We start from the raw sequence: 12318 nt of genomic DNA on the forward strand, positions 1-12318 counted from the left end.
CCCGCCACCTCGCCCGGCTAGTTTTTTGTATTTTTAGTAGAGACGGGGTTTCACTGTGTTAGCCAGGATGGTCTCGATCTCCTGACCTCGTGATCTGCCCGTCTCGGCCTCCCAAAGTGCTGGGATTACAGGCTTGAGCCACCGCGCCCGGCCTAGTCTCATTTTTTTCATCCAGAAAAGTATAACATTTGTACATTATAAACTTTGGAGAGCATTATATTTAAAAGGCAAATGAAAAGGTTTGGGGGGGGGGTATAACACCCCACTCCTTGGGTGTGGACTTCTTTCCAAAGAATTTCATATGGAAAGAGGAGAGGCGAAGAGCTACTGTACAGTGGTGAAACCTGACAAACCATACCACAGCCAGATGATCAAGGTTAACATCTTCAGTGATAAGTCATGCTGACAGTACAGTTGACGCTTTGAACAACACGGGCTTGAACTCAGTGGGTCCACTTATGTGCACTTTTTTTTTTTTTCAATACAGTTGGCCTTCCTTTTTGGTAGGTTCCACAACCAAACACAGATTGAAAATACAGTACTTGTGGTATATGGAAACTCCCAAATAAGGAGGGCTAACTATGTATCCTCAGGTTCCGCAGGCTAACTACGGGGCTTGAGTATGTGTACATTTTGGTATCCGCAGTGGTCCTGGAACCAGTTCCTGTGGATACTGAGGAATGACTATATATACCCTTAGATGATGTGTTGAGAATAGCACTTTACTTCTGTTGTCTTCCTCCTGAGTGTTCGTAACCCATGTCCAACCATGAGAAAAACTTTAGGCAAACCCAAGTTAAAAGACATTCTGTAAAATCACTAACTAGTACCCTCAAAACTGAAGGTTATCAAAAACCAGGGAAGTTTGAGAAACTGTCACCACCAAGGAAACATGATAGCTAAATGTAATTTTACAATATTTTGGGTAGGATGCTGGAATGAAAAAAAAAAAGGACATTAGGGAAAAACTAAGGAAATCTGAATAACTGTGGTCTTTAGTTTAATAATAATATATCAATCTGGGTTCACTGATTGTAACAAATATACCATGCAAATAGGAGATAGTAATAATAAGGGAAACAGTGTACTGGGGTGGGTGGGCATATGGGAACTGTTTGTACTATATGCTCAATTCTTCTGTAAATCTTAAACTTTGCTAAAAAATATATATATATTTAAATAAATTTTGAGGTCAGTATAATAGATCTGGGCGTATTGTAGATGAAGTAATTAAAGTTTAAAAGGCTAACTCTGAGTTCTGTACTGCAGTGAACGGATGTATGGAGTAAGGCAAAGAAGAATCATGAAGAAGATTGTGGATTTCATGGATGAGGGCTTTGATGACCTCTCCTATTCATAGTCCCCCTGCCCATGATGATAGTGGAAAGTTACTGGGAAAAGCCCTGAGAGGAACTTGGCTGGGGAACCTGGGTTTGGGGCTACCCTGAACTTGCCTGTTTCACTGCACTTCTCAGTTGAAGCCTATAAAGGTGTGTGTTAGTTCTGGCCCCAAACCCAGACCCCAACACTATAAAGAACTCTCTTAGTGTTTCAGTTATTTTTCTTTCACCTTGGGTGCAGCTTCCAGTTTAGTCTCACCAGGAACTATGTCATTTCATGCCTTTTGTGGATCCTAACTCTATATTCTTCTTCTATAGGTTTATTATTATTCGGGCTTATCTAGAGTCTGAAACCTTTTGAATTTCCATTTAATTTCCTTTAGAGTTTTGTTTTGTTTTAACTTTAAAAATTCCCTTGACTTCACCAAATAGTGTTCTATTATCTGCCTTATTTGCTTAAATTGGCAGTTATTAATGTCTGTATTAAACAAAGACATATACTTAGTTTTATCCCTGTTTGAATGACTATTGGAGAATAACTAATAGTAACCTGTAATTATTGGGACAAGTGGAATAGTTATTGTGCCATTGTCAGTTTTACAAGGTTATGAAGACGTTAGATCAGATTTACTGAAATTTGTCATTATTTGTACAGTATACTATGTTAAAGTTGTGGCATCATATGTTAAGACTATATATATGTTAATTATGTGAGTTGGGCTCTTATCAGTTGATAAAGCTGATATATAAAAAAAGATGTTTTGATGTGAAAATATCCCATAAATAACATTTATCTAAAAGCAGAAAATGACAATAAGAACTATAACAAAACCTTTAGCGTTTGGAATCTAAGAAGACCTAGAGAGATTTGGAAAGAGAAGAATAATTTTAGACTTACAAGAAGTTTGAAAATAAGCAAATTTTATTGTTTTTTTTTTATTCATGGATAAATTAGCTAATGGAGAGAGACTAGTTTTTTTTTTCCATCTTAATTCCTTTTTGAATGAAATTTAGAGATGAAATAAATATTACAATGTCATGTCTGTAACACTTTAAAAAATATTTATACAAGTTTTACAACTGGAATAACAAAAATGTGTTAAGCACCTTCTCTGTGTGTCAGGCACTGTACATAGTAAACAAAGATATATTAGATGGGCTCCTCGTTATGTATCAACTCATAATTTAGTGGGGGAGATATTTGACTCAACAACTAATATGAAGAAACGGGTAACGTAGAATCTACAGCTCTTGGTTGTTGATTGTATGTGAGAAATGAGAAAGAAAATAAGTCAAAGGTGATAAAAATTTTTACTGTCAATGACTGGCAGATGGAAATATCCTAACTCCAGGGAGAAGAGGAGAAACAGGTTGGAGGTGAGAGAGAAAATACCTGTTGAATCTGAAATGCCTTTGGGACAAAATGTTGAATATGGCTTAAAGGCAGTTGTTGGTATGGATTTGTAGCTCAAGAGGATGATCATTTAGAGAGATGAAAATATGGAAATGGAGATGAAAATATGGAAATTGGAAACCAGTGTTTGAGATTCTGCAGGGAAGTCAGTAAAGGAGACTGAGAGTGACAAAATTAGTCATTAATAACAGAAGGGGATTTCATGGGCATGTATATATGTGTAAATGCACATTTTACAACTTGCTTAATTGTAGCCAGCATGGTCCCTGCAATGTAAGTTCTGAAGAAATGTGTCATTTTTCTTTTTCCTGAATAGAGTGAATGAATTTGGGGAAGGATTGTATTATACTTTTTGAGAGGAACAGCTCGAATTCTGTTCTCTTTCCTGCCAGCCCCTCTTGCATTTTAAGGTTTTTACTTGCCCACAGCATTCTTGCCTAGTAATTAAAACCTATTTTCAAACTTTTTGAAGTGCTTTCCCAGAATGGCCTTCTGTATGTGCTGATACTGTACTTTTTATTAATTTTCAAGTTCTTTTACTCACATTACATATATGTAATTCTATCTCATGTGAGTTTGGGTTTTTATGAGCATATTCCATAACGTTTAACCATAGTTAACACTTAGGTTAACTTGCCTTCCCCAGACATTTTAGAACCTATAAAAACTTCATTTGAATTGTAATAGCTAAAAGCACCAGGCAGGTGTCAGACACATTTAAAAAGCCCTTGGGAGGACTGAAAAAAACTCAGTAGTGATTAAAGGGGCAAAATTGTAAGAACATAAGGTGTAAATATTATACTTGAGTTTGTGACTGATATGGTGTAAAATAATGAAGCACAGTAAAAGATAAGTCAGGTTTACTTCTCACTAGATTAATAGAACAGCTGGACAAATATTTTCACACGTGTTTATGATATTTTTGTTATTTTGTAAACTTGGATACTTGAAATATTGGCCATGGAATGTTAAAATAATGCTATTAAAAATAACTCAATTAATTGTACTTATTAATGGCAGTTTTTCTTGATCATTCTTATCAGTAAAGCACATGCTATCTAGGAGGTAAAATATGTGGCAAGACTAACATACATTTTTTAAAAGTAACATAACTTGCGAGCAAATATGGGACTCAGACTATACTATATATACCTGAACTTTGTAGTTAAATATAAATGGTCTCTTGTTTATAATGGGTACTAATAAAATTCTTATTTTCCAATTAGCCTATGCTACCATCTGTTAAGAAAGAATTAGACTTCACCATTGCCACGTGATCTGCTCACCAGAAATACATTTGAATTTGAATTGCTAATAATGTGTAAAATCTTGTGTTTTAAATTTTAAAAATTATTTTTAGCAGCCAGCTTTGTCTAGCCCCAAATTAACTTTCATCTAAAATCTTGAGACATTTCATGTCTCTTTTAAGGACTTAGAACAGGACATCATAATTTTTAGAAAGAGTACTGGTTTGGAAACCACAATTCTACATTCTCACTATTTCTGCCATTTAACTTGCTCTAGGACTTTTGACATATTACTCACCTTCTTTGTACTTTGCCTCAGTTTTAGGTGAGTAGGTTAGACTAAGTGACTCCTAAAGCCCTTCTGCTAATAATATTCTATGAGTAGTCATAGTACTTGTACTTTAATCTGTTGCGTTATCTTTTGTGCAGATGGTGGCCAAATATTTGGGGCAGTTTCTCTGTCAAGTGTAACAGTTGAAAGACTTGTATCCCAGTTCTGCCATTTGCTAAGCTGTGTGACTTTGGAAAAATTACTTCACCTCTTTGCACTTAATATTTTTTTCTGTAAAATTGTAGTAACAGTATACAACTCAGAAAACTGTTGCACAGCAGTAAAAGGGATAAGACGTAATAAGCATATAGAAAGATTCCACAAAATTAGTACATGCTGATTGCTGCTCTCTTCATTTTTAAGAAATTGATGTGTGTTTGACCTCAAATGGAGCAAAAAATATGGCATGACAGCTTATGATTCCTTAAGTTTTCTGTTAGTAGTAAAGTGTAATATTTATCTTTGAAACTGAATATAGACTTTTTAACTCTTTGTACCAAAATACGGTGATTTTTGGCAACTTAAACTTCAAGCTGAAAATAACTTCCCTTGGTAATGAAATTGCTCTGACTTCTCATAAAACTCGAGACCAATGCAACATATGAGTTCAGCTACTTGGGTTGCATTTTGCAGGCCATCCAGGTAAGATTCATCAGTACATAGTTCTTTAGAAAGTCATATTTTCTAGGGACCCTGCAGTCTTTTCATTATGCCTTATTAGTAACACTTGACTTGAATTATTGCAATGCATATTTTCTTCACAGTGCCAGATTTTCAAGTTAGAGTTTCAAATGTCTTAAATTTTTTTCTTTCTGTTTTGTTTTGTTTTGGAGGAAAAAGCATGGTTTCATTCTTATCCACAGGTCCTGTAGTCCATCTTTCTGTGGCAGTGGAGTGACCCTTCAATCAGTTGAGGCTTTATACTATATTTTCACATTTTCAAACAAAATATCAAGAATGTTTACCTCTATGTTGGATATTTATTAATAAACCATATTAATCTTTCTATTGATACCGAGATATTGACATTGTACTCAGCAGAGAAAAAATTCATGAAATGACCATAATCTTGTACTTTCTAGCATTGATGACTAGGTTGTCTTCATCATTTACAGAGAACAATGACCATTTTTCCAGGTTCTCTAACCTCTTTCCTTCAGTTAAGCCAGATCATTAAAAAGCAGTATATATACATTGAGTTATATTGCCTGAATAAAGAAATCTCTTCGCTGGATTATTATTTTATGCCATATCCTTGACTTTTGCAGACAATTGCTGTAAGAACAGCAGCAATAATGTATGGTTGGCATGATGGTAATTGCAGTAAAAACAGTGACCCCCTCAATTTCCTTTCTGATTATTGTCAGGCCACAGTTTGCCTAGACAGTTGCTCTAAACTGAATAAAATCTGCATCAAAATTTGTTACCACCCCTAACCCCTCAACAAAAACACACTTTGCTGTTTATCTAAAGCTTGTTTCATTGGGTGAACCCTGATCCTTGTTTTAGTGTTCACTTTCTTACTTCCTTGTGCACAGTCCCCTTTGTGTAAAACTTAATTTACCACACATGTAAATGAAAAGTACTAGTTTTGTTTATTTGACTTTGTATTATGTTATGAATAGACATTTCTTGCTTTGTACTACAATCATTTGCACTGTAGTACAAAGCAAGAAATGCCTGTAGAACTATTAATATTTGCTTTATATATTTGGGTGCTCCACTGTCTCCACTGTTGGGTGCATGTTTTTAGTTTTGTTATATCTTCTCGCTACTTTGACCTTTTATAAATCATTATACAATGACTTTCTTTGTCTCTTTTTACAAGTTGTGACTTAAAGTCTGTTTTATCTGATATGAATATAGCTACTCCTGCTAGTTTTTGGTTTCCATTTGCATGGAATATCATTTTCCATTCCTTCACTGTTAGTCTATATGTGCTGTTATAGGTGAAATGAGTTTCTTCTAGGCATCATATCATAGTTGAGTCTTTTTTTTTTTTTTTTTGAGATGGAGTCTCACTCTGTTGCCCAGACCAGAGTGCAGTGGCACACTCTCGGCTCACTTCAACCTCCGCCTCTTGGATTTAAGAGATTCTCCTGCCTCAGCTTTCTGAGTGACTAGGATTACAGGCACCTGCCACCATGCCTGGCTAATTGTTTTAGTAAAGATGGGGTTTCACCAAGTTGGTCAGGCTGGTCTCGAACTTTTGACCTAGTGATCCACCTGTCTCAGCCTCTCAAAGTGCTGCAATTACAGGTGTGAGGGTCTTGTTTTTTAATCCATTCAGCCACTCTTGGTCTTTTAAGTAGAGAAGTTCGTTTGTTTACATTCAATTTTAATATTGATAGGCAAGGCCTTACTTTGACCATTTTGATACTTTTTTTTGGTATTATGTAACTCTTCTTTTTGTTTCCTTCTTTCTTACTGTCTTCTTTTGTGGCTGAGTGATTTTTCTCTGGTAGCATGTTTTAATTTGTCCTTTTTTATTTTGGTGTATATATTACAGTTTTAGCTTTGTAATTTCCTTGAGTCTTACAAAATATTAATTATTTCAAACTGGTACCAATTTAACTTTGATGGCAAGATAAGAAACAAATTAAATCAAAATTTGTACACCTTAACTTCCTCTTCTCCAACATTTTGAATTTTGATTTTACAACTTGCCTTTTTTATATCGTCTCTTAACAAATTGTGCTTGTAATTATTTTAATAGTTTTGTATTTTCTTTTACTAAAGATATAAGTGATTTGAGAACCATGATTATCATATTAGTATAACAATAATATTCTTTTCTTTTGGTTTGAAGAACCCTGATTAGCCTTTTTTTAAAAGGACAGGTCTAGTAGCGATACATTTCCTCAGCTTTTTTTTTTGCCTAGGAAAGTCTTTATCTTGTTTCTGAAGGATAGTTTTGCTGGGTACACTATTCTTCGTTAAGTTTTTTATTTTCTTTCAGCACTCTGAAGCATTTCACTCCCTCCAACCCTAAGGTTCCCACTGAAAATTCTGCTGCCAGGTATATTGGATCTTCCTTATACATTATTTGTTTCTTTTCTGCTTTCAGGATCCTTTATCTTTGATCTGTGTGAGTTTAATTATAAATCTTGGGTTTTTATTTTGGAGAGGGGAGGTTGAGCCTGGTTGGTGACCTTTAACCTTCATGTACGTGGATATTTATATCTTTTCAAGCCTTGGAAAGTTTTTTGTTTTTCTTTGAATAAGCTTTCTACCCCTTTGTCTTTCTCAGTTTTTTCTTTAACTTCAATAACCTGAATATTTGTTCTTTTGATGATGTCTCATAGCTCCCATAAACTGTTCATTTCTTTTCATTCTTTTTGCTTTTTTCTCTGTGTGTTTTCAAATAGTTGGGCTTCAAGCCCACTGATTCTTTCTTCCTTTTGATCAATCCTGCTGTTGATATTCTCTATTCCATTTTTCATTTTGCTCATTGTATTTTCTAGCTCCAGAATTTTTGTTTGGTTTTGTTTATGATTTCAATATCTCTGTTAAATTTCCCTGATACATTTCTGAATTGATTCTCTCTGTTCTCTTGAAGTCCATTGAGCTTTCTTAAAACATGTATTTTGAATTCCTTGTCTGAAAGATCACATATGTCTATCACTTAAGGGTTGGCCTCTGGTGCCTCATGTCCATTTGTTGAGATCTTATTACCCAGAGTCTTCTTGATGCTTGTGAAATTGCAGGCTGTCTGTGCATTGAGGGATTATGTATTTAGTTTAGTCTTCACAGTCTTCCTTTGTTTGTGCCTGTCCTTCTTTAGAGACCTTCCAAGGATTCTAAGCCAACTGAGTATTGTGTTTCCTGAGCCTGTGACCAATTCAGCTATCTAAACACTAGGAGACTGTATTAGGGTTCTCCAGAGAGACAGAACTAATAGGATTATGTGTATATGAAAAGGAGTTTTTTAAGGAGAATTGACTCATATGATCACAAGGTGATATGAGTCCAAAAATTTGCCATCTATAAGCTGAGGAGCAGTGAAGCCAGGAGTGGCTCAGTTCAAGTCCCAAAGCCTCTAAATTAGGGAAGCTGACAGTATATCCTTCAGTCTGTGGCTGAAGGCCTGAGAGCCAATGACAAACTGCTGGTGTAAGTCCAAGACTCCAAAGGGCGAAGAATCTGGAGTTTGATATTCAAGGGCAGGAAGCATCCCGCACGGAAGAAAGATGAAAGCCAGAAGACTCAGCAAACTGGCTTATTTCATCTTCTTCCGCCTGCTTTTTCTAGCCACACTGGCAGCAGATTGGATGGTACCCACCCACATTGAGGGTGGGGATTTGTCTCACAGTCCACTGACCCAAGTGCTAATCTTCTCCAGCAACATCCTCACAGACACAACCAGAAATATGTTGCATCCTTCAGTTCAGTCAAGTTGACACTTAATATTTACCATCACAGAGACTCTCTGAGTGCAGGCTTGCCACAGATCTCACGGGGTCTCTTTAGTTGATACGGCTTTCTGGCCCAGATGGATCTGGAGTAGACCCAAGGCAGATACTTGGGCTGCATGGAAATGCTGGCCAAGGATCTGAGTCCGGAAGACTGTCCCAGTCGCTCAGATGAATGTGCCTTTCAGCATATTTCTGCATAGGCAGGATGGGCTGCTAACTGCAGTAAGAAGGCCTAGAGTTGAGCCTCGGCTGCTTTGGGATCTGCTGTGTGAAGGAGGCTGGCCCCGATGTATTTGCTCAGATCAGCATGCATCACTCAGCTGGTCACTGCAAAAGTGCTTGACTGTAACAGTGGGGGCTGGTACTGAGACGGGGCTCCCTTGGAATCTGCAGTGGGATGGAGGTTGGTGTTCTTGTCACATTGGCTCAGATGAGCATGTGTCTCCCGGAAGGTCCCTACATAGATGAGATAGCTCCCAGACTGCAGCAGGAGGGGCTGGAGCTAAGACTGAGCCCCCTTGGACTCTGCTGTAGGGACAGATTTGGGAAGCTTGTCTTGTTGCCTCAGAGTGGCATGCATCTCCCAGCAGGTCTCAGCACAGATAGGATAGTTCCTCTACTGCACTGGGTGGGGCTGAGACTGGGTCTTCTCAAGGTATGTTGTGGGATAGAGGCTGGTGAGCCTGTCAGGGAGGATCAAAGTCCTGGGCCATGTGATTTGTGTGAATCTCCCCCTGGGTTCTTGTGTAAGCAACTATGAGCCAGGATCTCAGCTAGGGAGGCCTGGAGCAGTGCCACAGTTCAACGTCCAGGTTCACTACTGAGATGAGTATCAGCGGACTGATGAGCTTTTCTGCCAAGTCATTAGTATGTATGTCTCTGAACTCTTTGGCAGTTGATTTTGGTTGCAGGCTCAAAGTCAAATGGGGCTATAGTCAAGCCCCTTGAGGGAAAGGGGTACTTCTGGGCTTGAATGCAAAAGCAAGCTTAGTGGAGCAGATCAGCCACTTAGGTGTTAGTGTACCCTATCTAAGTGACCTTCCTGTGTTTTAGGGTTTCACAGTTATGGATGGATGGATAATTCTTTTTATTGGGGGCATATATGAGCAGGTTACCTTCTGTTTCACCAAGACGTCACTCTGTGAACTACATACTTAAGAGAAATTGCTACACTGAATATGTTGAGCATCCTTTTTTTAATGGATTAAGTCATTATCGTGAACATTAAAAATAGTAATGTTACTTTGGGAGGCCAAGGCGGGCGAATCATGAGGTCAGGAGATCGAGACCATCCTGGCTAACATGGTGAAACCCTGTCTCTACTAAAAGTACAAAAAATTAGCCAGGTGTGGTGGCGGGCAACTGTAGTCCCAGCTACTCAGGAGGCTGAAGCAGGAGAATGGCGTGAACCCGGGAGGCAGAGCTTATAGTGAGCCAAGATCACGCCACTGCACTCCAGCCTGGGCGACAGTGCAAGACTGTCTCAAAAAAAAATTAGTAGTTTTAAGTCAAATTTGAATTATTCTGTACCCCACTCTCTCTCATCTTCACATTTTGCTATCCACAACAAATTAATTTAAATTTTTGATTGTTTTTGTGGCTATCTTCTCATTTCCATTGCACTCATTTGTCTTAAACTTGTTCCTCATTATTTTTCCCCTTTACTATTCTAAACATTTTATAACTGGTCTCTCAACTTCTGGACTCTTAATGTTCCTCCTAACCATCTTTTATACTGTGGCCAGAATTATCTTTCATTAATATCCCTGTTATCACTTAACTTTCATAAAACCCTTCCTATGGCTTACAGGATAAAATCTGAACCCCTGCCTCCCACTTTAAGTAGCTTTATTGACTGCCACAATCTCCCTGCACCCTATGCTTCATGTATAGTAAATTCTTATATCAGTTCTGTTCAAGTGTATTTGTTGTATGTAATTTAAAAGTCAATGAACTGTGCATAAAGACCTTAAGAGCTCTTCTACAAGAAAGTTCATATAGTAACATCTATTTTGGCACATCAGAGATCTTTTTGATTTCTTCCTGGATCTTGATGTATTTCATATTTTTGAGGGTGTGAATAAATCAACTGAGGACTCACCTGAAATGTTACTTTCTCTAGGAACATTCCTTGACTCAAAGGAGTTTCTTCTGTATGTTTTGATGATACCTGTGCATTGCTCTATCATAGTACTTATCATACTGTCTGCTAATTTTCCTTGTAATATGGTGTTTATATGAAGCCAAATACTGCCCATACCAGTTTGGGATTAGTTAACATTCTGCTAGGGTTTGCCTATGTGTTTCAGTCAGTCAGATTTTTAAAAATTAATATAAATTGTTTAGGAAATACTTAAGTCAGTGTCTGGTTATATCCTCGGAATTGGCTGGACCCGTGATCTGCATGGAATAGAATATGAATCTTGTTCAAAGTAAGGGTGTGTGTATGTGTGTGTGTGCATGCATGCTCGTGCACACACCGTGAGAGGGAAAGAGACACACACATATGTCTTATTCTTTGGGATGTTGTTCTTTGGGATGTTGTTCTTTGGGATATATGAGTGTCAGAATAGCCAGATGCTGGGAGAAACATCCCCACAGCTGAGGTCATCTATCATTATGGGACAATTTAATTCATAACTTCTTGGGGTGACAATGTATCCTAAGAAAGTAGTTATGTATGTGGTAAAAAAAGAAAGTCTACTGTGTTTCTTACAGTATTTGATATTCTAGGTATTTGAGACATAAGAAAAATATTAAAGTTCAGAAATATTAATGTCAAAAAATGCACATCTTCAGACCTGATAAGTAGACTTGCTTAGAACTAGCCAGTGGTTCGGCCTGGGAATATGTGGATGTTACCTATTTGTTTGTCTTCCAAATGGCTGTTCCATCTTCTGTGCCTAGCACCACATCTGATTGAGTGTAAAAATGTGGATAGAGTTATAGACAGATGATGAATAAGTTGTTAATATATTGTGATTAGTCACAGCCTTTCTTTTGTATTGAAGTGTGGTTTTTGGAACGTAGAATGGCTTTCACTTTTAAGGCATAAATAACACACAGAGAAAATAAGCATACTAAAGGGATTAATAAGCAGATTTTGTTTCTTTTCTCTTTTGTATATATTTTTTCTACTTCATTGGAAGAAATATACATGATTGCATTTATAAAGACACTGAACAGTTGTTTTCTTTTCATGCAGGGACCTGAATTAATGAATAAATATGTTGGTGAATCTGAAAGAGCAGTTAGAGAGGTAAGAAATTGTGCCTTTAGTGGCACTCAGCACAGGAGAATCACACTTCTGTCCTGTGCGGTTTCCCTTTTGTTTTAGGTAACAGACTTTGGCATTTCCAAAGCCAGATCTTAGTGGTTATTTTTTTTTCTTCAGGTGAATATTATTTTATTATTTAAAAATGCAGTTTTGATCATTTGCAATACTTCAGTTTTGTTTTAAACATCATATTACCAGCCCTTATTTTACCAAATAAAGATTTTTTTAAACTATCATTTTTTTCTGATGACAATAGCCAGCGTTTCTGTTAAAATAGTTAATGCTGTTACTAAT

General features: G+C 37.1%; 1 protein-coding gene across 1 annotated transcript in view; it reads left to right on the forward strand.

The window, feature by feature from the left end:
- AFG2A (AAA ATPase AFG2A) overlaps positions 1-12318 on the forward strand; it is a 379187-nt gene that overhangs the window by 103434 nt on the left and 263435 nt on the right. Inside the window, 1 exon segment of the mRNA XM_017852609.1 lies at positions 11953-12006. Within this exon segment, the coding sequence (XP_017708098.1) occupies positions 11953-12006 (54 nt within the window).

This window comes from Rhinopithecus bieti, unplaced genomic scaffold, assembly GCF_001698545.2.
Source record: "Rhinopithecus bieti isolate Rb0 unplaced genomic scaffold, ASM169854v2 scaffold_33326, whole genome shotgun sequence".
Taxonomy (NCBI): domain Eukaryota; kingdom Metazoa; phylum Chordata; class Mammalia; order Primates; family Cercopithecidae; genus Rhinopithecus; species Rhinopithecus bieti.